The sequence below is a fragment of the Equus asinus genome, chromosome 4, assembly GCF_041296235.1.
Source record: "Equus asinus isolate D_3611 breed Donkey chromosome 4, EquAss-T2T_v2, whole genome shotgun sequence".
Lineage (NCBI taxonomy): Eukaryota > Metazoa > Chordata > Mammalia > Perissodactyla > Equidae > Equus > Equus asinus.
Genome location: NC_091793.1, coordinates 19,569,477 through 19,595,715, shown reverse-complemented (window position 1 = coordinate 19,595,715; position 26,239 = coordinate 19,569,477). Strand labels below are relative to the sequence as shown.

The 26,239-nt window shown below is 51.1% G+C and overlaps 1 protein-coding gene across 2 annotated transcripts; it reads right to left on the bottom strand.

Moving 5' to 3' along the window:
* Positions 1-2,322: 2,322 nt before the first annotated feature.
* LOC106848499 (cytochrome P450 2D14-like) lies at positions 2,323-14,789 on the bottom strand. Of its 2 annotated transcripts, none has more exons than XM_070506781.1 (9): positions 14,589-14,789; positions 5,631-5,802; positions 4,810-4,962; positions 4,558-4,718; positions 4,035-4,211; positions 3,719-3,860; positions 3,303-3,490; positions 2,695-2,836; positions 2,323-2,597 (listed from the first exon to the last, which is right to left on the bottom strand). In XM_070506781.1, the coding sequence occupies exons 1-9, from the start codon at positions 14,772-14,774 to the stop codon at positions 2,419-2,421; spliced, it is 1,500 nt and encodes a 499-aa protein (XP_070362882.1). In that variant the 5' UTR covers positions 14,775-14,789; the 3' UTR covers positions 2,323-2,418. The 2 variants fall into 2 exon arrangements, with proteins under 2 accessions (XP_070362882.1, XP_044634459.2); XM_044778524.2 differs by lacking the exon at positions 14,589-14,789 and adding an exon at positions 6,507-6,908.
* Between the last annotated feature and the right edge of the window lie 11,450 nt (positions 14,790-26,239).

The window sequence follows — 26,239 nt, the reverse complement described above, 5'->3', positions numbered from 1 at the left end:
TTCAATGGGCAAAGGACAGTCTCTTAAGCAAATGTTGCTGGGAAATCTGGATATCTTAATGTGAAAGAGTGAAATTAGACCCTCACCTACCACTACATACAAAAACTAATTCATTTGGATCAAAGACTTAAATATAAGAGCTAAAACTACAAAATTCTCAGAAGAAAATACAGGAGAAACTGTTCTCAACATTGAACTTGGTAGTGACTTCTTGGCTATGACGCCAAAGACACGAGAAACAAAAGAAAAAATAGACAAATTGGACGTCAGGAAAATTTCAAAATGTTGTGCATCAAAGGGTGCTATCAACCACCTAAAAAGGCAACCTACAGACTGGGAGAAAATACCTGCAAATCACATACAGTCACACATCGCTTAACGACGGGAACATGCTCTAAGACATGTGTCGTCAGGCAATTTCATTCTTGCGTGAACATCATAGAGTGTACTTACACAAAAATAGATGGCGTAGCCTACTACACACATAGGCTGTATGGTACTAATTTGCGAGACCACCGTCCTACATGCGGTCTGTTGGTGAGCGACACATCATTATGTGGCTCATGACTGTATCTGATAAGGGATTAATATCTAGAATATACAGAGAACTCCTAAAATTCAAAACAACAACAATAACAAGAAAACACTCAACTCAACTTTATCATGGGCAAAGGACTTGAATAGACATTTCTACAAAGAAGATATACAAATGGACAATAAGGGCATGAAAAGATGCTCAACATCACTCACTTTTCGGGAAGCGCAAATCGAAAGCACAATGAGATACCAGCTCACACCCATGGGATGGCACTATCACAATAAGAGAAAACAGGAAGTGTTGGAAAGGATGTGGAGAAGCGGAACCCTTGGGCACTCCTGGTGGGAATGCAAAATGGCGCAGCTGCTGTGGGAAACAGTCTGGTGGTTTTATATCCAAAATCAAGAGCAGAGTCTCAAAGAGATATTTGTACCCCATGTTCACAGCAGCATTATTCACAGTAGCTCAAAGAGAGAAGCAACCCAAGTGTCCATCAACGGACGAAGGGACAAGCAAACGTGGTCTATATGTACAATGGAATATTATTCAGCCTAAAAAAGGAGGGACATGCTGAGATGTCACAATATAGACGAACCTTGAGGACATCATACTAAGTGAAATGAGCCAGTCACAAAAGACAAAGACCTATGATACTACTTACATGAGGTCCCTAGAGTAGTCGAATTCATAGAAACAGGAAGAACGTCAGCTGCCAGGGGCTGTGGGGAGGGGGCATGGGGAGTTATTGTCTAACGGGGACAAGAATCACTTTTGCAAGATGAAAAGAGTTCTGGGATGGATGGTGTGATGGTTGCACAATGATATGGGAACTCAATCACATTGAACTGTACAGTCAAAAATGAGATGGTACATATTGTGCTGTGTGCATCCACCCCCCCACCCCCCAACACACACAAAATGGAGAGACTCAAACAAATACGACCATTTTCCTGTAGGAGCCAAAAACTGGAGTGGGGGCCTGTGCAGTGAAAAGTTTACTCAGTAGGTTTGGGGTTTCCAATCTCTGCACCTTCCAGAAAAATCCCCTTTGCCCATGGGGTGTCCTGCGTGACAAGAGTGTCTCTGTACCTGTGGCCCTGGGTCACACCACACAGTTTATGACAGCAACGTGATTGATGGTGGGACCTCGGGCCACACTGTTTGACCTTGAGAGAGGCTGGAGACTGAGTAATGGAGCTGAGCTATGCGGCTCTCCCAGTCTAAGTGAGTGATCCTGACAAAATCTCTGGACACCCTGTGCTTCCCTGGTGAGCAAACTCTCTGCTTGTGTCACACATCACTGCTGGGAGAACTGAGCACTGTCTGCACGAATCCTCAGAGAGACTGCTGGAAGCTTGTGTCCACTTTTCCTGAACTCCACCTATGTGCCTTTGACCACTGCTGATTCTGTCTGGATCCTTTCTCTGGAAAGACCATAACTGTGAGTATAACAGCTGTTCTGACTCCCGTGAGTCCTTGCAGTGAATCCCTGAACCTGAGGGTGCTCACCCAGCCCGGGATTGGGCTGATTCCATCAGAAGCCCATTGACACTCCTCCCGCCCCCGACACCCAGGAGTCAAGATTTACATGGACTTAGTCACCAACCAGGGCAGCCACTGTTGGGTCCTCATGGGTAACGAGCGGGTAAGCTGTCACTTTCTGAGTCTCAGGATACCCATCTCTGAAATAGGGTCAAATGCCAGGTGAGCCTGGATCAAGGAGGGGTAGAAACTGGCCCTGGGGAGGCTGCTGAGGCTGCATCTCTGCCAGAGGCTGCTCAGGGGCTCAGGTGGGACTCAAGCCAGGTTGGAGCCATCAGACTGCTTTATTGGACATCAGGGCCCCCAGGAAGGAGCTGTTTGGGGGCTTGGTGCACCCTCTAGCGGGGCACAGCACAGAGCTGGTAGGGGGACGGGGTCATTATGGAGCGAAAGACACCGTGGTCGCTGGGGCGGGGCTGCCCAGCGGGCACCGAGAAGCTGAAGCGCTGCAGGAGGCAGGTGAAGAAGAGGAAGAGCTCCATGCGGGCCAGGGGCTCCCCGAGGCACGAGCGGCGGCCTGTGGGTGGGGATGGGGGTCAGCGAGCCTGGGGGCCTGGGCTCCACGCCTCCAAGACTCCCCAGGAGGGGCAGCGAGCCGGGCTCCCCACAGGCACCTGCTGAGAAGGGCATGAAGGCCTCCTGCTTGACGAAGTGGCCCTGGGCGTCCAGGAAGTGCTCGGGGTGGAAGCGGAAGGGCTTCTTCCAGACGGTCTCGTCCTTCAGCACCGATGACAGGTTGGGGATGAGCATGGTCCCCTGGCAGGAGATGCCTGGCATGAGTGTGGTCTGGCCTAGATGACTCCCTGACCCCTGCCACCAAACACACATGGGCCACACCGTCTGCCTGGCACACACGGGCAATCAAATCAATCTCAACTCAAGAAGCTTCCCAGCACCCTCCCTGTCCCCATGGCAGGGCCACTTGACCCGTTACCCATGGGAATGGTCACTGCCACCTGTCCCTGAATGCAGGGCTCCTCTGACACACTGGGGCACATTTTAGTTTTTCTTACTGCCCTGCCCGCCAGACTGGGGGGTTTGACGGACAGGGCCGGGCCCACATCTGCCTCATCCCCACAGCCCCCAAGGCTGGACAGTTGGTGTCTGTGGAAATGAGAATTAGGTGGATTGGATTCCAGGCCTGGCCCCACCTGGCATGGCCATCCTGGACAACGACGGGGCACGTGGAGCTGAGCTGGGCTGAGGAGGGCCGCAGGCCTACCTTGGGGATGAGGAAGCCCTGCACTTCAACGTCACGGGATGTCATGTGGGGCACGCCCAGTGGGACAATGTCTGCAAAGCGCTGCACCTCGTGGACCACGGCCATGGTGAAGGGCATGTGGGCCTGGTCCCCCATCTCTGGTCGCCGCGTCTGCCCTATCACCTCATCGATCTCCTGTTGGACACGACCTGCACAGACAAGCGTCCCCACAGTCGTCAGAACCCAGGGGGCTGCACCCCACCCTCCTCCTGTCTCCTGTGCAGGGGCTGTGCTCACGTGGAGGAGAAGGTCACTCTGACCTCTAAGCCAGGGCCCAGCCTCTGCTCAGAGCTCCCAGTGGTGAAACCAAGCTCAGGGCCCCCGGCTTGTCCCTCTCCTCTCTGTCCCGTCCCACCGGGCCCCCAGGCTGGGCTCACGCTGCACATCCGGGTGCAGGATCATGAGCAGGAGGGCCCAGGCCAGCGTGGTCGAGGTGGTCACCATCCCCGCAGAGAACAGGTCAGCCATCACCAGGCGCAGGTTGTCATCATTGAAGCTGCTCTCTGGGTTCCCCTTGGCCTGGGGCCATGCAGAGAGGGTGGGCTCAGGGGAAGGGAGAGAAAGCCCCTCAGTGGCCTCCCACTCTGCACCCATCAGCCTGGGTGCCTTATCACTGGGTGATACACAGGCCTCACCTTGTCTGGTCTCCCCTCATGGGGCCCTCAACCTACACTCCTGGCCCTGGGGGCTCACCTTCTGCACCTCGTCCAGGAAGGCATCAGTCAGGTCTCGAGGGGGCTGGGTCCGGTCCCGGGTCATCCTGTGCTCAGCAACCAGCTCATCCAGCTGGGCCATGAAGGCCCTCTGCCCAGGAAAGACCTTGGCGACCAGCCCCGGGATGTGCAGGAGCACAGGGATCGCATTCAGCACCTGTGTGGGCCATTGATGAGGGACCCTGAGTCCTCCCTGTGCTCAGGTGTTCACCTGGATCAGTCCAGTGCCAGCCACCTTCAGGATGTCCCCACCATTAACCTGGTTCCTCCGTAAGTTCAGCCCTCCACCCTCTCTCCTGGCCTGGGCCACAGCAGGATAAATCTAACATCTACATCTCAAGGGTTCCAGAGGCTTCCAATGAAGGAGGTAGAGGTTCCTTAGCTCCCTCCTGGGCCCGCTGACCCGACACCCCTCTGTACAAATCCTACTCCGCGGCGGCCCAGGGCGGAGGCCCCTCCACGGAGCTCGCCTGCAGAACTCCTTGGCCCCCTCCAGCCCGCACCTCGGGCAAAAAGCCTGCCGCCTCTTTCAGAAAGTCCTCCATTAGCTCCAGTATCTTGAGGAAGCGCGGGTCGTTGTACTCGAAGCGGCGCCCGAAGGTCAGGGAGGCGATCACGTTGCTCACTGCTTTATTCAGGAGGGCGTTGGGGCTAAAGGGTCGTCCTGGGAGGGGACGGTGCAGGTCAGGGGGTCGCCTCCAGCTCCTCCTCCCCAGCCTCCACCCCTGTCTCCTGTCCCTCAGCCCAGCACTCACCGGCCTGGTCGGCGAAGGCGGCACAGAGGTACGAGGCCTCCTCGGTCACCCACTGCTCCAGGGACTTCTTGCCCAGGCCGAAGTTGCGCAGGGTGGACACGGAGAAGCGTCGCTGCTCCCGCCAAGCGCGCCCGTACCGTGCCAGGATCACCCCTGGGGGAGGGGCGGGCACGGGGCGTGGCTCGGCTGTGTCCTGGCCCCGCCTCTGCGCGAACCACCTGCTCTCGGCTGGCCAGCCCTCCCCCCAGCTCCTGGTCCCGTCCCGGCCCCGCCCCCGGCGATACACACGCAGCCACGCCCCTTTGACTGAAGACCACGCACTCTGCCCTTGCTCACAGTCCAGCGCCTGTTCGTCAGCTCTAACCTCGTTCTCAGTCCCAACAAATCTCTCCCAGTCTTCCCGCGCAGCTGGCGGAGGACAGGTCCGCCGTCTGTCCGCCCACATTTCTCCCCAGCTCTCCCCACTGGGGGCAGGTTCGGGCCCACTCTTGGCTCTGCCCGTCATAACACCCTTGTGTTTCTGGGACGGTCCCAGCCCGCCCCCTACCCGCCCACCCTGACTCATTCCCGCACCTCGGACATGCCCTTCCTGGTTCAGTGGCCAGATTCCGGCCCACTCCCTGTAAGGCCCCGCCCTCCGCCCGCCCACACCCGCCTCCCCACCTTGGGCACAGGCTCTTTCCTCCACCTGCCGCCCCTCCAAATTCGCTGGCTCTTCCCTGCACAGCAGCTCCCCCACCCTGCCTCCAATTGGCTCTGCCGGGTCTCGGGTCACTGTGGTCCAGTCCCCGCTGGGTCGCGGTCCCCCCTCTTCCGCTTGCCTTCCGCGTGCGGCTGCAAGCCCAGGTGCTCCATGATCGGCACAGGTGGGCGGTCGGAGGTGTCTTCGCTGCGGTTCACCAGCGCCTCGCGAATGGCCGCCAGCCCGTTGAGCACGACCACGGGCGTCCAGGCCAGCTGCAGGCTGAACACGTCCCCGAAGCGGCGGCGCAGCTGCAGGCCAGGGTCAAGGGCGTTAGACAAGCCCTGCCCCACCCCACATGCCTGACCCAATCTCCTGGCTCTAGACCCGGGATACCCCTGGGCCACCAGCAGCGAGTGAGTGCAAGGAATTATATAGCCTCCTGATGCTAGGGTCACAACCTGTATGGTTGATGACCTCACGTTGGATCAGATCACACAGCTGTAACTTTGCAAAGGTCACTCATATTGTCAGTAGGCCAAGTTAGCATCCCATTTTACAGGTGAAGAAACTGAGGTTCAGAGAGGTGAGTAATGAGGCCCAAGGTCTCACAGCAGCAAAAGATTTGAACCTGGTCACTGTCCCCTGTCAACCTCCATTTCCTGATTTCAGTGGGGCTCATGACCAGAGTCCTGTCCCCCAACCTCAGGACCTGTCTTCCTTATGTCATCAGAAGGGACTCAGGCTCACAGAACTGAAGCTCTGTCCCACTGCATCCCGAACCCTCTGCTAAGTCCCACCCCCCCCCCCCCCAGGCCTTTGCCCTCTCTGACCTTTGATGGGAAATTCAAACCATCCCCCAGGCCCTGGCCAGCTGCCCTCCCCCAGGAGGCCTCTCACACCTGCCTCCTCCTTTCCACCAGCTCCTAGTCCAGCCTGTGGCATCACCCCCACCCACTGTCTGCTGACATGTATGGTCCTCAGCACCTCTGTGGCCACCTCCCACCTTCCTCACCTGAGTAAAGCTGCAAATCGAGTCCTGGAGGTCCACCTGCAGCAGGTTGCCCAGCCCAGGCAGGGGCATGGGGCCTGGGGGGTAGCGGGGGGCCCAGCGTTGGCGCCGGTGCATCAGGTCCACCAGGAGCAGGAAGATGGCCACGGCCACAGCCACAGGCCCCAGTTTATCCCAGGTCAGCAGCCCCATGGCTGCCTCAGTGCACACTGGGCTCCTCTGGACACACTGGCGCCCCTCACCACACCACGCACCAGGACCAGACCTGGCAGGGCTCTCTCACCCACTCTGAGGGTTTGATGAGCCTGGGCCCTTTATAAAGGAGCTGAGACTGGCCTTTGTCCTCTGCTTTGAGCCTGCCTGTTGGCGTGACTGTGCTGCCAGAGGGTGCAGGGAGGGGACAGCGAAGGTCAGTGCAGGGGTGGCACAGAACTCCTGACCCTGCTGCCCTCTGCAGGTGCTTACCCTGGCTGGGGAAGGAAAAAAGCGAAGTCCCCAACCCCAGCCTGACTGCCAGCATTGTGCAGGCTCCCAGGAAGAACCCCGGGGTCTTTGGACTTGATCCTGTCACTCACCTTTCACCTTAGCCTCACCCTCCCTAATGGGGTCACAGTCTCATCCCCAGAACACATCCTCACCTCCCCGTATCTCACCTGCCTCCTCCCCAGTGACCTTCACCCCCCAGGTCTGTACCGGCCCTGTTTGTGGGGAGGTCACAGGATCAGAGGGACACCAGGGGGTTTGGGGGGGAATGAACATCTCCTTGTCCTTCACTTCACACTAGTACACTCAACACACACAGACACAGACCACACACTCGCAAAACACTCACACATTCAGACACTACCCACATGCTCACAAACTGACACACAGCACAGGCACACACACATTACACACCAACAGAGCCACAGACCCACACGTATTAATACATGCACCACTTATACACACACACAGGCAGACCAAGCATCAGGGCAACCAGTGCTCATTGGTTGCCAGGACCCAACCCCCTGTTCTTGCCGCCCCGGAGGCGGCTGGCAGGGATGCTGCAGACCCTCACATGGCTTTCTGCTGGCTCAGCTTCCTCTGCTGCTGCTTTCTCAGGGCCATTCAGGTTGAGTCTGGAGCAGAGGCAGCAGGGCTATTTTCAAAGCTCCCTGGTCACCCAACAAGCCAGTTCGATGGCCGGGACACCTTCTCTTAAGTTTCTAACAAATTGGTCCTTGACCTCCCAGCTCTTGAGGCCACCCAAGTGGTGAAGCTCCTCCTGCCTGTGCCCACTTTCCTGACTCACAGAAACGTGGAGTGGGCACTCGCCCTTCTAGACTGAGCTGCCAGGGCGCTCAGGGTACCAGGGAGGCTTAGCATAGGATGTGTGGCTGTCCCCAGAGGAGTGGGCCTGCTTCCTCCTCCTCAGTATCATTTGTCCTTGAATATCAGCTACTCAGACTCTTTCTGGAAAGACAAGAGGATGAAAAGCAAGTGGGGCAGATGCAATTTCTTTATACCTCACAGGCCTGCTGAGGACCACATGAGTGGATTCCAGGGCCTCCCCTTAGCCAGCTTCCTCCCTCTCCCTGGGCCAGGTCCCCCTGCTCCAGCCCCATCCCTTCCCACCCTGACTCTGTGGTCCCTCAAGGAAAGATGCGAACCCCAGCACCACCCCGCACCAGTGTATGCCGCCTCCAGGCTGGAACTGTGCCTCCCAGGTCCTCTCTCTTGCTCATCCTCTCGCCCCCTCCAAGCAGACGGGTGACCACACCATGCCAGGGCAGGGCCGCTGCCGACGGGCCTCAGCACAGTCGTTCTTCAAATAGAAAAGAGGTGGGATTTGAGGCTGAGTTTTTAAATCAGTGAAGCTGATGGGAACTCTGAGGCCAAAACCCACTCAGATGGGAAGGGGCAGGAGCCCAGAGTGTGGGGGTGGAGCATATCCTGGGAGGGGTCAGGCCCCCTTCCCCATCCCAGGGGTATGTGAGGCCAGCTCTCATCCTGGAACCACCTGGAGAATTCTCTCCCCCAGATGAAGCAGGGCCTGCAGGGGGCACTCCTCACCCCCCCTCCCCCCCCCCCCCCCCCCCGCCGTGTCCCCTAGATCCCTCCCTCCCTCCCTCCCCAACAGTAAGAGGACCTGCTTCTTCCCAGGGAGCCTCTGGACATCCCCTACTCAGAAATGGCCACCCAGAGATAGCTCCCCGGAGCCGGGGCCTCTTGCTGTTGGCTTTCAACGTTTGCAGTGCCTGCTGGGCCGCGAGAGCTGCTCCTCCCCTTCTGAATGCCCGCAGCCCCACTCTCCTGCAGGGCCCAGGGCCAGAGGGTGTAGCCTGCTGGGGCCCTGTGGGCCTTCCTCAGTTTACCCACATTCCCTGCAACTTGCCTTACTCAGGCCTTGGACTGTGTTCCAGCCCCGCTGGACGTCCCATGTGCTGGGTGCCCCTGGGACACTCGCAGCCTGGTGGGGAGACGATGATGGGCCCCTGGTCCAAGGTGCTCATGCCAAGAGGAAGAGCAGGAAGGCAGAGAGCTGACAGGCCTGGCCAGCAGTGCGGGGACTGCTCTGAGGGTCGTGGGGACACTGCCCCAGGCTGGAGCAGGACTTTCTGGGAAGGCTTCCTGGAGGACTTTGACTGGCTTGGCACTGCATCCAAGATGATGTGGCAGCAGGACCACAGGGCCACCACAGCGTCCTGTGCAGGGGTTGAGGGGCCACAGGAGGAGGCAGCTTTGCAAGTCTGGCTGAGGACTGGACTACTCGCAGCTGGGGTCTGTGGGCCTCCAGGAGGCAGGGAGCCAAGCGTTGAGGCCACCCTACAGTTCGGGAGGGCAAGACCCTTGGACATCCAAGGTACTTTCCAGATCCAGCCTGTGGCCTCTCATTGGCCTCAGTTGAATGTCCTGTCCTGTGGGCAGCACCTCTCTACCCAGGACTCTCAGAGAATCAGGATGGTGCTGGGGAGGTGGGGGCAGGATGGTGTGAGTGTTGGTCACACAGTGGCCCTGGACAAACTGTCTTTATCCACCCTTTGTTTTGCCAGGCACTGCTGCTCACTCTGCGTGTCCTCCCACAGCCCTGTGAGGCAGGTGGCCTTATGGTCCCCAAGGCATGGAGGAGATTGAGTCTCAGGGATCATGTCAGGAGGTCAAAGTCACAGAGCAGCATTTGGGGCCATCTCAACACGCCTGCTCTACCTCAACATAGTAAAGGCCATATGTGACAAACCCACAGCCAAGATCATAGTCAGCAGTTAAACTGAGAGCTGTTCCTCTGAGAACAGGAATAAGACAAGGCTGCCCGGTCTTTCTGCTCTTCCTCACCACAGTCCTGGATGTTTGAGCCAGAGCAGTTAAGCAAGGAAAGGAAATAAAAGGGATCCAGATTGGAAAGGAAGAAGTAAAATTGTCACTATTTGTGGATGACACGATTCTACACATAGAAACTGTAAAGAATTCACCAGAACTATTGAAAATAATCAACGAATATAGTAAAGTTGCAGAGGACAAAATCAACATACAAAAATCAGTTGCATTTCTATATACTAATAAGAAACTAGGAGAAAGAGAAGTCAAGAATACAATTGTACTCATAATCGCAACAAAAAGGATAAAATACCAAGGAATAAATTTAACCAAGGAGGTGAAAGACCTATACACTGAAAACTATAAGACATTATTGAAAGAAATCAAAGAACCTGAAGAAATGGAAGGATATTTCATGCTCATGGATTGAAAGAAAAAACATAGTTAAAAAGTCCTTACTAACTAAAGCTATCTACAGATTCAACGCAATCCCAATCAGAATCCCGATGATATTCTTCACAGAAAGAGAACAAAGAATCCTAAAGTTTATACGGGGCCACAAAAGACCCTGAAAAGTCAAAGCAATCCTGAGAAGAAAGAATAAAGTTAGAGGTATCTCACTAACTGAATTCAAAATACACTACAAAGCTACAGTAATCAAAACAGCATGGTACTGGCAGAAAAACAGACACACAGATCAAAGGAACAGAACTGAGAGCCTAGAAATAAAACCACACATCTACGGACAGCTAATCGTTGACAAAGGAGCCGAGAACACACAGTGGAGAAAGGAAAGTCTCTTCAATAAATGGTGTTGGGAAAACTGGACAGTCACATGTAACAGAATGAAAGGAGACCATTAGCTTACACATACACGAAAATTAACACAAAATGGATTACAGACTTGAATGTCAGGCGTGAAACCGTAAAACTCCTAGGAGAAAATATAAGGAGTATGCTCTTTGACATCGGTCTTACAGTATGTTTTCAAACACCATGTCTACTCAGGCAAGGGAAACAAAAGAAAAAATAAACAAGTGGGACTACATCAGACTAAAAAGCTTCTGTACAGCAAAGGAAACCATCAGCAAAATGAAAAGACAACCCGCCAACTGGGAAAAAATACTTGCAAGTCGTATATCCAACAAGGCGTTAATTTCCAAAATATACAAAGAACTCAAACAACTCAACAACAAAAAGTGAATAACCCCATCCAAAAATGTGCAGAGGACATGAACAGACGTTTTTTCCAAAGAAGACATACAGATGGCCAACAGGCACATGAAAAGATGTTGAACATCATTAATCATTAGGGAAATGCAAATCAAAACTACAATGAGATATGACCTCACACCCACCAGAATGGCTATAATCACCGAGAGAAGAAATAACAAGTGTTGGAGAGGATGTGGAGAAAAGGGAACCCTCATACACTGCTGGTGGGAATGCAAACTGGTGCAGCCACTATGGAAAACAGTATGGAGATTCCTCAAAAAATTAAAAATAGAACTACCATATGATCTGGCTATTCCACTGCTGGGTATTTATCCAAAGAACATGAAATCAATGATTCCAACAGATATATGCACCCCCATGTTCACTACAGCATTATGCACAATAGCCAAGACATGGAAGCAAGCTAAGTGCCCATCAACGGATGATTGGATAAAGATGTGGTGTATATATACGATGGAATACTACTCAGCCATAAAAATGACAAAATTGTCCCATTTGCAACAACATGCATGGACTTTGACGGAATTATGCTAAGTGAAATAAGTCAGATAGAGAAAGACAAACGCTGTATGATTTCACTCATATGTGGAAGATAAACAAACACAAAGATAAAGAGAACAGATTGGTGGTTACCAGAGGGAAAGGGGGAAGAGAGGAGGGCAAAAGGGACAAAGGCACATATATGTATAGTGAGGGCTGAAAACTAGACTACTGGTGGTGAACACCATGCAGTCTATACAGAAACTGAAATATAATAATGTACAGTTGAAATTTACACAATGTTATAAGCCAATATGACCTCAATAAAACAACTTTTTAAAAATACTTTGAAAAAAAAGGCAGGCTCTGAGCTACTGCTTTAAGTGTAAGTTACTGAGATTCATTGTTTTGGAAACACACTCAGCCCGGCCGCCCTGGGCTTCTGCTCTGGTGAAGCTGCTGGGGTAGAGGGCTGAGCGCCCCGAGGGACCACGCGTGTCACAGGGGTTCACCAAGCACGGAAGGGTCCCCTGGACACTGTGACCTGGGACTTAGAATCCAAGGGTGACGTCAGCAAGATGGCAGAACAGGAAGCGCTCCACCCAGGAAGCCAAGGCGGAGCAAACCCTGGGTGAGCGCCCTAGAATCAGGTAGGGAGCTGCAGCCCAGCCCGGGCGCTGGGAAAGTCGGGGGCATTTTGCTGGCCTTGCCCCTCCCCCCGCGGCATGCAGCGCCCTGGGGAAACCCCCATTCCCGCCCCTCCCTGGGGACAGAGATAGAGCGGAAGCCGAGCGCAGCTTGCGGGCCCCGGGCCTGGCCGCCCCGCCTGACTCCGTGCGGACCCGCCCTCGCAGCGCAGGATCCAGGCGGAGGCGCCGGCGGGGCGGCCGCGGCTGCAGTTCCGCAGGCGGGCGCCGGGGGGCGCCGGGGGGCGCGGCCGAGGAGGGAACGGGGGCGGGAGGGCGCTGGGCAGGGCCCGCCTCCCCGAGCTGGTTAATGGGTCCCGGGCTCGGGCTTGGCGGGATGAAAAGGTTCTGGAGACCCGCCGCGCAACAATGTGAACCTACTGGACGCTACTGAACTGTCCACCTACTGAATAACATGCTAAATTTTATATGTTTTTAACCAGGATTTTAAAGTTATTAAAAAAAATACATCTCCTCTACACTCCTGTTAGAATGGTCAAAATCCAGCACACTGAGAACACCTAACAATGAGGACGTGGAGCAACAGGAAGTGTCATACATCGCCTGTGAGAACGCAAACCCGCACAGCCCTCTGGAGTCGGTTTGGCGGTTCCTTACAAACTCGACGCTCTCACCACGTGACCCGGCAACCAGGCTCCTTGATGTTGACTCAAAGGAGCTCAGAACTTCTGTCCACAGAAAACCTGCACACGGATGTTGACAGCAGCTTTGTTCATATTCGCCAGACCTCGGAAGCAACCAAGACGCGTTTCAGGAGGTGAATGGATAAACTGTGGCACATCCGACAATGGACTATTCTTCAGGGTCCAAAAGAAATGAGACATCAAGCCTTGAAAATGTGTGGATGAAAGTTAAATTCCTATTACCAAGTGAAAGAAGGCAATCTGAAAGGCTACATACTGTATGATTCCACCTATATCACCTTCTAGAAAAGGCAAAACTATGGAGACAGAGAAAACATCAGTGCTTGTCGGGGGCTGGGGGAGGGAATAGGCGGAATGTAGAGGGTTTTTGGGAAGTGAAACTTCTCTGTAGGATCCTGTCCTGGTGGATATATGTCTGTATAGATTAATCCAAACCCATAGAATGTGCACCAGCAAGAGTGAGCCCTAATGTAAATTATGGACTCTGGGTGATAATAATATGTGAATGTGGGTCTCGGCCCTGTCCCCCACCCCCGCCCCCGATCTCACAGTCCTGTCCCTTTGACACAGGAATGCCCTCTACACCTTCTAGGACAGTCCTGCCTCTTGGGGTTAGGCCCATGCACTGCCAACCTCCCACCCCCCATGCCTCCTTTTCTGACGCCCCCAATCCCACCCACTTTGACCTTCCTATAGTGGAGAAGTCCTGACCCCAGCCCCTGTCATTTCTAACACAATCCTGCCCCCTTTCCCTGCTGGCCTGGTCCTCTGACGGCCCACACTCCTCCTGCCCCAGCCCTGATACGGGCTCCTTCCTCTGTGCCCTGGGTCCACCATTCCCTAGCCATTGTCTCTGTCCATGTGTGACACTCATGTGGGTTAGGCCTGGTCTGGTCTTTGGGCAGTGGGGGCCCAGCCCTCATTGGGACACAGTCTGCCCCTCCTCTGTTTGCCTCTGGCACGACCCCAACCCGAGTGTGAGATCCAAACACCAGTGGGCAAGTCCTCACTACGCTACACCAGCGCCTGAGCACAGCTGCCAGACGCTGTGCATGACCATGGGCCTCAAGCCAGCTGCAGCTCCCTGTCTCCTGTGCTAGACTTGGGGGCTACCTGGGCCCCCAGAAGTGGGGGCGCTGGACTTTATCAGGCCTCATGACCCTGGGGACCACATCCTCTATGGTCGAGGACCTCACGTTGGATCAGACCACCCAACTATGAATTTGCAGAAATCACCAAAATTTTCAGAAGGCCCAATTAGCATCCCACTTTACAGATGAAGAAACTGAGGTTCACTGAGGTCAGGAGTGATGCCCAAGGTCTCACAGCAGCAAAACACCAGAACTTGGTCACTGTCCCCTCTCAGCCTTGATTTCCTGATTATAAAGGGGCTCATGACCAGACTCCTCTCCCCAATCTCAGGAACTTTCCTCCTGATGTCCTCAGAAGGGACTCAGGCTCAAAGAACTGAAGCTCTGTCCCACTGCATCCCGAACCTTCTGCCAAGTCCCACCCCCTCCAGGCCTTTGCCCTCTCTGACCTTTGATGGGAAATTCAAACTGTCCCCCAGGCCCTGCCCAGCTGCCCTCCCCCAGGAGGCCTCTCACACCTGCCTCCTCCTTTCCACCAGCTCCTTGTCCAGCCTGTGGCTTCACCACAACCCAGTGTTGGCTGCTATGTGGGGTCCCCAGGACCTCTGCTGCTCCCTCCCCCACGTTCCTCACCCGAGTAAAGCTGCAAACCAAGTCCTGGAAGTCCACCTGCAGCAGGTTGCCCAGCCCAGGCAGGGGGATGGGGCCTGGGGGGTAGCGGGGGGCCCAGCGTTGGCGCCGGTGCATCAGGTCCACCAGGAGCAGGGATGGCCACGGCCACGGCCAGGGCCCCGGTATGTCCCAGGCCAGCAGCCGCATGGCTGCCTCAGTGCACACTGGGCTCCTCTGGACACACTGGGGCCCCTTACCACACCAGGCACCAGGACCAGGCCAAGCAGGGGTCTCTCACCAATCCTGAGGGCTCGACCAATAAGGGCCCTCTTTATAAAGGAGCTGAGACTGGCCTTTACCCTCTGCCCTGAGCCAAACCTTTGGGATGACTGTGCCGCCAGAGGGTGCAGGAGGGGCCACGAAGGTCAGGGCACGGGTGGCACAGAAGGCCTGACCCTCCCCCATCTCCTGCTGCTTACCCTATGTGGAGTGTGAGAAAAGGCAAGTTTCCACCTTCAGATGACCGCCCCATCATGGTACCGACTCCGAGGAAAGAGCAGGGGTCTTTGGACTTGACCTTGCCACCCACCTGTCACTTTAGGCTCACACTCCCCAGTGTAGTCACAACCTCCACCCCAGAACACATCCTTGCCTTCCTATATCTCACCTGCCTCCTCCTGAGAGGCCTTCCCCTGGGAGGTCGTTGGCACTTGCCTGATGATGAGAGGAACCATGCCGGCAGGGAGTGACAGGGAGACAGAGGGGGTGGCATTCTCCATTTGTCCTTCACCTCACCCCGCACACTTGACACACACAGACACAGACACAACTAATCACACACAAACCACTCATCCTTTCCCAAACTCTTACCCTCACCCTCACACATGCACACACACACACACACACACACACACACAGAAACACCACACAGAGATCTGCACACCCACAAAGCCACCCACACTCGGAAAACGCTCATGTGAACATACAAACTCACACTTGTACTCAAGGTGCACAGATTCTCTAACACACACACACACACACACACAGAGGCAGACCCAGCGCCAAGCGCCCTGGTTGTCATCGATGCCCCTGGGGCCTGCCGGGACCTCTTCTGGTAGAGGCTGCCCTGAGGCTCAGGGTCCTCACCCGACTTGCAGCACAGCCCAGATTCCCAGACTCTGGTGTAGCCGGGGCAAGTTTAAATCTGGGTGTCAGGGGGCAAAAAGGCTCTTCTCTGAGCTCTCTGTTTACCTTGATGGACGATTGCTGGAGACTGGAAGCCCTTCCCAAGCTTGTCACATCCTCCAGGCACTTCCTAAAGGATGTTGTCATCCACAGCTTTGTGGCCTCTGTGGTTTCTGATGAGAAATCTGCAGTTAATGTTATTGGATTGGATAACATTGGATCCAATGGATCATTGCTCATGACAAGGTGTGTCTCGCTTGTTCCTTGCTGCTTTCAAAATTCTTTGTCTTTGGTGGTTTTCTTCTGTTGTGTGACAGTGAAGATCTCTGATTTCATCCTACTTGGGGTTCACTGAGTTTCTTGGATGCGTAGATTAATATTTTTCATCAGATTTTTGGAGTATTCAGTTTACAATATTACTTCCAATATTCCTTCTAGTCCATTATCTCTTCTTCTGCTGGGACTCCTATTATGCATATGCGGTCTGCTTCATGCTGTCCCACAGTTTTCTGAATCTCTGCTCATTGTTCCTCGTTCTAGAGTCTGTTCCTCAGCCTGGATCGGCTCAGCTGAGCTGTCCTCATGTTCACTGATTCTTCTTCTGCCTGTTCACATCTGCTCTTGAGTTCCTGTAGTGACCTTTTATTTCAGTTATTGTACTTTTCAACTGCAGAATTTCTACCAGGCTCCTTTTTTTTCCCCTCCCCAAAGCCCCAGTACACAATTGTATATCCTAGTTGTAAGTGATTTTAGCTTTTCTATGCTTACACTGCCACAGCATGACTGAGGAGCGGTGTGTAGGTTTGCACCCAGGATCCGAACTGGTGAACCCCAAGCCACCGAAGCAGAGTGCGTGAACCTACCACTCAGCCATGGAGCCGGCCCTCCTTGGCTCCTTTTTATAACTTCTATCTCATTATGGATAGTCTTTAATTAGTGAGATGTCATACTCCCACTTTCCTTTAGTTCTTTAGACGTGGTTTCTCTTTCTTCTGTGAACATATTGAATTAGCTGATATGCAGTCTTTGTCCAGCAACTCCACTGTCAAGGACAGTTTCCACTGAATCATTTTTTCCTGTGTATTGGCCAGACTTCCTTGTTCCTTTGCATGTCATTTAACTTCTTATTGAAAACAGGACATTTTAAATAAAATAATGTGGCAACTCTGGAAATCAGAACTCTTTGCTCCCCAGGATTTGTTGTTACGGTTGTTCATTGTCATTGTATTTATTTCATCACTGAGTGACTTTTCTGAACTAATTCTATGAAGTCCCTAGTCCTTGTTGCATGTGGCCACTGAAATCTCTACTCAGTTGGCTTGCTGGTCAGCTAATGATGGGTTAGAGATTTCCTTAAATGTCTGGAACCAGTAACTCTCCCAGTCTTTCAACACTCAGCCGGGCGCTGGATTTAGAGTTTACAACTTCCCCACTGCTTTCACTTCCTGTTTGCACAGAACCTCAAAGTCAGTCAGAGGGGAGAGCTTAGGGACCCATGAGGTCTTTCCTGAGCCTGCACATAGCTCCACACAGCCCTACACACGTGCATGGCCTCTTAGATCTCAGGAATGTGACAGAGCTCTTCAAAGCCCCTGTGGATGACTCATGCTCCAGCTTCTCCTTGTAAACTTTGTGGTTAGTGTATCACTTGCTCCAGCTGTTAACCTTTACCTCTGGCAGCTTTGATTTTCAACAGTGACCTCTGATTACTTTCAACAAACTCTCCTAAGGAAAACGCTGTTTGCACTAGGGCAGCTCTCAGGGCAAATGCAGACAGCCCTGCACATGGGGTCCACCAGGGAACCCCCAGCTGGGTCAAATAGTGACAATTCTTTCAGAACAAGACTTTGAAAATGCTCCAGTGCCAAGTGCTCCCTCAGGAGGCCTCCCTGGGAGTGTGGGTGTTTCTTTTCAAGGCTACTGCTGAGCTGGAGAGTGGGGGATAGGACCAGACAAGTGGGAGCACCACAGAGCTTTCTGCTCATTCTGAGATTCAGCCATCTGCCTTGACAAAAGTGCTCCTGAGTAGCTGTGAGCTTTTGGTTCATTCCCAGACTTCTGAAAAATGTATCTAATCATTTTGCCAGTTTTTTCACTGCTCTTCTGGAGTGGCCTATGTTCAAAGCTCTGCCATTTTTGCTGACATTGCTGCTCTCCTGAGATTGTTTATGAGAACTTAGATGTCTTAAAATGTCTCCACTCATCCTTGAGTAACAGTTCAGCTGGGTATAGAATTCTAGATTGGAAATAACTTTCCCATGGAATTGTAAAGACATTTCTCATTGCCTTCTTCCTCAAGCATTGGGGTTGAGAAGTCTGATGTTAGTTGAATTCCTAAAACTGAGACTTCTTTCTTCTTTATAACTCTGTAAGTCTGTAGTTTCTTGTTATGGTCACCCTGCAAAAGCAGGAGAAATCCAACACACAAAATTTGATTTGGATGTTGACTGATGACATCAAGAGGGTATAAAGCTTTACTACTTGCATCATTGAGGTCTCTGGGCAGAGCAGGACCTCTCAAGCAGGTCCATAATGGCTTGAAAGAGCCAGGAAAGGAGACTGGCCTGGATATTTACTGTTGTTTGGTGATGGGCTGGGGTGAGGCCTCACTTGTGTGGGTAGCACCCTGATGGTTTGAAACTCTAATAAGGACCAAAGGAGAGAGCACCAGGGATGTCTGATCAGCTGGTCCAGATGTGGGGGACAAAGGAAGAGACAGAGGTGATGCTTAAAAGGTCTCAGAGTCAAACATCAAACACCTCAGAGTGGAGATGAAGCCCACATAGCCAGAAGCCCCAACTTTCCTATATGAGCTTCCCTTGCCTCCTGCTTCCTTCCTGCTTGGCAGCAACTCGAGGCCACTCCCCTTGGGCTGGAGGAATTCCTAGCCTTTTATCAATGCTGACCTACTCCCCTTCCATCAGGGACCCCGGGCCCTCGGGAAAGGTCCTCCCAGCAAGGGACCCACAGGGCCTGCCTGCTTACACTTTTCAGAGGCCTCTGAGGTGGAGAGCAAGCAGGAAAGGCCCGTGGGTAGGGTCCCCCAGCTCCTGAGGAAGCTGTGGCTGGGCTGGTTCCCAGCCTCTGACGTCCCCGAGACACTGAACCACGAATGACGAAGTATCAGTAAATCCACAGAGTGGCTGCTTCTGCAGACTCGCCTGCCTCCTCTCTGGGGCTTCATGTCTTCACAAACCCAGTGTGGCCCCATCCACACTCCCTGTCCTGACAAGCTGCAGAAACACCCCCTCCTGCCACCAAGCCCTGACACGACAATAGATACTCTGGAGAGGCTGAAGAGGCCCTGCTGGCTTTCTGACTCAGTGCCAAGGGACACGCGAACTTCCCTGAGTGCTGAGAGCTAGGAGCTCCCTGTCATGAGGGCACCTGGAAGATGCTGGTGGGACCTCTGTCAGGGATGTTGTTGGGTGAGAGTCTTCCCTGAGTGTCAGTGGTTCCCAAGCTGTTACCTAAATGTACCAGGGGGTCTGCCCAAGACTTGGGTAAGCAGACAGTCATTAGGAACCCTTGGGCAGTGCTGGTGTGCTCAGTCCTGAGCCAGTGAACTGTGGGGTTGGGGACAGGTGGAGGATGGCAGTGTCTGCCCTCAGCTGGGACTCCAGGCTAAAGTGGTCACAGCCGCAGAGTTAGAGCAGGAAGACAGGACCCAGCTGCCATCTGGTACAACCATCTCATTGGCTGAAGGGGAAACAGAAGTCCAGGGCAAGGAGGGAGTGGCCCAGGGTCACAGAGTGTCCTGGGAGAGCAAGGAGGAGAGACAGGGTGTCCTCCTCCAAGATCCCAATGCAACCTCCTTATCCTCTGGCCATCTCACTGTCATATGGATTTAAGGTTGACTCCTGCCCGAGGGCATGCCTGTGGCCCACAGGGCTATTCCCTGCCCCTGGCCAAGCCTCCTGAGAGACTGGCCTTCACAGGCCACTCAGAAGACCATACCCTGTGTCGGAGCTCAGACCAGTGTCCACCTGCAGCTACAGCTTGGCCATGAGGAACTCCCACTGGGCACCTGCCTATTACCATTTCTGAGGGGCTGGGAAAGGGGGACCATCTTATCCTGGGGTGACTGAGAGGGTCAAGGAGGTGCTCACTCCAGGACTGCCATCAGGCTTCCCAGGGACGGCGCTGGCACCTGAAGAATGAGTCTGCGTGTTAACCTGGCACATGCCTTCCCAGCCATCCCTGAGTTCCCCCCTTATTGGAGTGTCATAGATGAAGTGGGCAGCAGACTTGATGGTGCTGGCTGAGCTGCTGGCCCATGGTGGGGTGGGTGGAGTTGGGCCTGGGATGTGGGCATCCAGGCCGAGTGAGTCCTTTGCAGTAAAGGGTAAAGTCAGCAGGTTTGGAGGCTTCCAATCCTGCACCTTGTAAAGCAGTGACTGGCCCCTGACCAGCCCTTGGGAGATGACCTTTAAGCTCTGAGAATATTCTGCCAGATCCCCATGTCATTGTTTTCCTGGAGCCTCAGGCAACACAAGATCATTCATGCCAACAGTGTGACATGTGGGGTGAGGACCCTGCATCTCCCTGTATCATCAGTCTGGCCTCTGGAGGGGCTGATGACTTAGTCACCCCATCAGCCACACAGGTGCTCCATGCCTATGACACCAACTCCAATAAAATCCTGGACACTGAGGCTCGGTTGTGCTTCCCTGACTGGAAATACTCTGTGTGTGTCACTCATTGTTGCTGGGGAATTAAGTGCTGTCCCTATGAGTCCCCTGGAAGAGGACAAATGGAAAACTATGCCGGGCTCTCCTGTGTGTCTGTCCTAGGTGTCTTTTGCCTTTGTTGATTTAATCTGTCTCCTTTCACTGTAATAAACCACAGCTGCTGTAGATGGAAAGTGTATGTCTCCCCTAAATTCACATGGGGAAACTTATCCCCAGCATGATCATATTTGTTAGCGGGGCTTTCGGGAGCTGATTAGGTCATGGGGATGGAATCCTCATGAATGGGACTGATGCCCTTATAAAAGAGAAGCCAGAGAGATCCCTTGACCCTTCTGCCTGGTGAAGACACAGTGAAAAGGTGACCGTCTATGAACCAGAAAGTGGGCCCTCAGCAGATATCAAAACGGCAAGAGCCTTGATTTTGGACTTCTCAGACTCCAGAGCTGTGAGAAATAAACGTTTGTTGTTTATAAGCTCTTCATTCTATGGTATTTTACGCTAGCATCCCAAAAAGACTAGGGCAGTAACCGTGAATATAACAGCATTTCTGAGGTCTGTGTGGACCCCAGCAGATATTGCATCTATGATGGTCCTTGGGACCCCCGACACAGTTAGCTTCAACAATGGCATTTTCTAGAATAATCGTGACTCTCTGGACGTGGTGAAGGCAGAGCTTGGGAAAATGAAGAATAGGGGATGGTGGTAGACCACCCCTCTTACCTGAATGGTTTCTGCATCGCTCATCATATGAGGCGGCAGCTGCACTGTGGTCTGTTACTGGAGTTAGAAGTCACCCATGGAACTGGGAAATGATAACGCTAACCTCCAAGGCGTTAGCTCACTAGATGTGTAAGGAAATGCAATTAAAAGAAAAAGCAACTCCAAATAAGAGGCTAATATACAATCCTATAGTATTGCGGTATGTAATTAGCTAAAATGAACTAATTTCAATCATTAAGAGAGGGTGTAGGTAGATGCTGACACTGCACCAAGCTGGCATTTCATCTGGTCTGAGTTATGGTCACCTCTATGACTTCTGATAGTCCAAGAGGGGGTAGGGCAAAATCAGGAAACTACTGAAAACTTTCCTTTAACGGGAGAAAGGGGATTATTCTTCCCCTCCTTTACATGCCATGTGGAACTTTCCAGATGAAGCAGTTGACATGCTGCTTGTGCATGTTAGCCATGATGGACCATCTTGAGAGTGATCAGGACACTTGTCCTCCACAACTTAGGAATTAGTACCAGAAGGAAAACTGGAAATTTCACATATATGTGGAACCTAAACAGCACACTCTTCAACAACCAATGGGTCAAAGAAGAAATCATAAGAGAAAGTAGAAAATAGCTTGAGATGAATGAAAATGAGCACAATATACCAAAACTTATGGAATCCAGCAAAAGTCATGTTCAGAGAGAAGTCTAAATGCCTACACGAATACAGATAGCAAATCAATTACCTAACTCTACACCTTAAAGAACTAGAAAAAGAAGAGTGAACTACACCCAAAGCTAGGAGAACACAGGAAATATTATGGAGCAGAGAGAAATGAAATGGAGGCTGGATAAAGAATAGAGAAAACCAATGAAACCTAAAGTTATTTCCTCAAAAAGATCAACAAACCTGACAAACATTTACCTAGATGGACTAACAAAAAAAGAGAGAAGACTCAAATTACTAACATCAGAAAGGAAAGTGGGCACATTACTACCGATGCTACAGAAATCTAAAGCATTATAAGAGAGTACTGTGAACAACTGTATGTCAACAAACTGAATAACCTATTGATGAAATGGACACGTTCCTAGAAACACAAAACCTACCAGGAATGAATCATAAAGAAACAGGAAATCTGAATAGACCTTTAAATAATAAGGAGATGGAATAAAGAATCAAAAATACCCTGACAAAGAAATACCCTAGAGGTGTTACGTTAAGCAAAATAAGTCAGACAGAAAAAGACAAACACCGCATGATTTCACTTATACGTGGAAGATAAACAAACACACGGACAAAGAGGACAGATTAGTGGTTACCAGAGGGGAGGGGACTTGGGAGGAGGGCAAAAGGGGTAAAGGGGCGTATATGTATGGTGATGGATAAAACTTAGACTATTGGCAGTGAGCATGATCCAGTCATACAGAGACTGATAAATATAATGTACACCTGAAATTCCACAATGTTATAAACCAATATGACCTCAATCAAATAATTAATTAATTAAATAAATTTAATGAAGAAAAAAGCAATACTCTAGACCTTATGCCTTCTCTGTTGAATTCTGCCAAACATTTAAAGAACTAACACTAATCCTACTCAAACATTTCCACAAAATGGAAGAGGAGGAAACACTTCCTAACGCATTCTAGGAGGCCCCCATCACCCCGATTTCAAAGCCAGACAAAGACACGACAGGAAAAGAAAACTATAGACCAGTATCTCTTAGGAACATTGATGCAAAAAATCCTCAAGAAAATACCAGCAAACCAAATTGAGCAGCATATTAAAAGGATTATACAAGTGGGACAGTGTTATGGCCAGGTGGGGTCTATGAATGGAATTCAAGAATGATTCCACATATGAAAACTGATCCATGTTATACACCACGTTAACAGATGAAGAACAAAAACTACATGACCATCTCAATTGATGCTGAAAAAGCATTTGACAAAGTTCAAGCCTCTTTCACATTAAAAACACTCAACAAACTAGGAATAGAAGGAAACTACCTCAACACAACCAAAGCCATATATGAAAAAACCACAACCACCATGATGCTCAATGGTGAAAAAACTGAAAACTTTTCCTTTAACATCAGAAACAAAGAAAGGATGCCCACTTTTCCCACTTCCACTCATCATAGTTTTGGAAGTTCTAGTCAGAGCAACTAGGAAAGAAAAAGAAATAAAGGGCATCCAATTTGGAAAGAAAGAACATTATCTCTGTTTGCAGATGATATGATCTGCTGTGTAGAAAAACCTAAAGATGCCAAAAAAAAATTGTTAGAACTTACAAACAAATTCAGCAAAGTATCAGGATACAAAAATCAATGCATAAAAATCAGCTGTATTTCTCTACACTAACAATGAACAATCCGAAAATGAAATTAAGACAACACTTGGATTGACGATAGCATCAAAAAGAATAATATACTTAGCAATTAACCTAACCAAAGAGGTGAAAGACACGTGCCATGAAAACAACAAAACATTGCTGAAAGAAAGGAAAGAAGACACAAGGAAACTGAAAGACATCCTATGTTCATGGATTGGAAGATTTAATATTATAAAGACGCCAAGACCACTCAATGTGATCTCCAGAGTTAATGCATTTCCTATCAAAATCTCAATGACTTTATGCAGAAATACAAAAATCAACCTAAAATTCATATGGAATCTCAACAGACCCCAAATAGCCAAAACAATGTTGAAAAAAGAAGAATAAAACTCATACTTTTTTTTTTGTTTTTTTGAGGAAGATTAGCCCTGAGCTAACATCTGCTGCCAATCCTCCTCTTTTTGCTGAGGAAGACTGGCCCTGAGCTAACATCCATGCCCATCTTCCTCTACTTTACATGTGGGACGCCTACCACAGCATGGCTTGTCAAGCAGTGCCATGTCCGCACCCAGGATCCCAACTGGCGAACCCCGGGCCGCTGAAGCAGAACGTGCGGACTTAACCACTGCGCCACCAGGCAGGCCCCAAAACTCACACGTTTTTATTTCAAAACTTACTACAAAGCTATAGTAATCAACACACTGTGGTAGCAGCATAAAGACAGAGATATAGACCAACGGAAGAGAACAGAAGGCCCAGAAACAGGCAGTCCAATGATTTTGACACGGGTGCCAAGACCATTCAATGGAGAAAGGACAGTCTTTTTGATACCGACCCTGATATCAGTTTCCCCACATTAAACCCAGCATATATGGGGTTAAAACCAAAACACTCATTCCCTGCTTACTCTCTGGCTTCCTGGCTCCAGAATCCACTATCCTCCGTGGAGACAGACACTGTCAAGGACAAGCACCTGGACTATCTCCTCCCGCAAAGAGATACAGGCTGGTGGGAAAGCTCCGACCAGCAAGGCCATATGCTCCCCCTCCCCTACCTAAAACCCCAAATAAAAACCCTTCCTTTTAGCTTTTTGGGGAGTTTGGGATTTCAGCGTTAGCTGCCCTCTCTCCTTGCTCAGTGCTGTGCAAAAATAAAATTCCTGCTTTCTTCCACCACCCCCGGTGTCAGAGATTGGCTTGCTGCACAACGGGTGAGTGAACTCACTTCAGGTTCGGTAACATTTTCAACCAGTGGTTCTGGGAAATCTGGATATCTTTTTTGTTTTTTTTCTTTTTGAGGAAGATTAGGCCTGAGCTAACTGCCGCCAATCCTCCTCTTTTTGCTGAGGAAGTCTGGCCCTGAGCTAACATCCATGCCCATCTGCCTCTACTTTATACGTGGGATGCCTACCACAGCATGGCTTCTCAAGCAGTGCCATGTCCTCACCCGGGATCTGAACCAGCGAACCAGGGCCACCAAAGCAGAACGTGTGCACTTAACCGCTGGGCCACCGGGCCGGCCCCGAAATCTGGGTATCTTAATGCGAAAGAGTGAAGCTGGACCTTCACCTAGCACCATATACAAAAATTAATTCAAAATAGATCAAAGACTTAAATGGTAAGAATTAAAACTAGAAAATGCTTAGAAGAAAACATAGGACAAAACGTTCTCAACATTGGGTTTGGCAGTGATTTCTGGATGTGACACCAAATGCACAGCAACAAAAGAAAAAGTAGACAAATCGGACTTCATGCAAATTAGAAAATGCTGCATATCAAAAAATACTATCGACAGAGTCAAAAGACGAAGTAGAGAAGGGGAGAAAATATTTGCAAATCATATACAGTCACATTTCACTTAACCATCGGGACACGTTCTGAGAAATGTGCTGTTAGGCAGTATCGTTGTTGTCGGAACATCACAGAGTGCACTTACACAAACCTAGATGAGATAGCCTGCTACACCCCTAGGCTGTATGGTACTAACCTTAGGAGACCACCCTTGTATGTGCGCTCCGTTGTTCACAAAAAGGTCGTGATGCAGCGCATGACTTATTGGAGGAGGATTAATATCTAGAATATATAGAGAACACCTAAAACTCAAAAACAACAACAATAACAAAACACACAACTCAGTTTTAGAATGGGAAGACGACTTGAACAGACATTTCTAAAAGAAGATATACAAATGGACTTTTGCATATCAAAGTCACCCATCACTAGGGAAACGCAGATCCAAACCACCGTGAAATTCCACCTCACACTCATGAGAATGGCTACCAGCATCAATACAGAAAATGGCAAGTGGTGGCGAGGACGTGGAGAATCGGAACCATGCGCACTGCCAGTGGGAGTGTAAAATGGCGCAGCTGCTGTGGGACAACAGTCCCGTGGTTCCATATCCACAAATCGAGAGCAGAGTCTCAAAGAGGTATTTGTACCCCATGTTCACAGCAGCGTTATTCACAGTAGCTCAAAGAGAGAAGGAACCCAAGTGTCCGTGAATGGATGAAGGAAAAGCAAAACGTGGTCTCTACATAAAACGCAGTCTTATTCAGCCTAAAAAAGGAAGGACATCCAGACACATGTCACAACATGGATGAACCTTGAGGACACCATGCTTAGCGAAATAAGTCAGTCACAAAAAGACAAATACCATATGATTCCACCTATGTGAGGTCCCTAGGGGAGTCAAATTCCCAGAGACAGAAAGTAGACTGGTGGTTGCCAGGGGCCACA

Excerpts from the sequence above, each read along its gene's own strand:
- LOC106848499 (XM_044778524.2), bottom strand. The coding sequence starts at position 6,695 with ATGGGGCTGCTGACCTGGGATAAACTGGGGCCTGTGGCTGTGGCCGTG. Across the intron at positions 4,719-4,809 it reads CGCCTTCGCCGACCAGGCCG|GACGACCCTTTAGCCCCAAC; the intron begins GTGAGTGCTGGG and ends GTCCCCTCCCAG. Across the intron at positions 3,861-4,034 it reads TCCTGGACGAGGTGCAGAAG|GCCAAGGGGAACCCAGAGAG; the intron begins GTGAGCCCCCAG and ends GCATGGCCCCAG.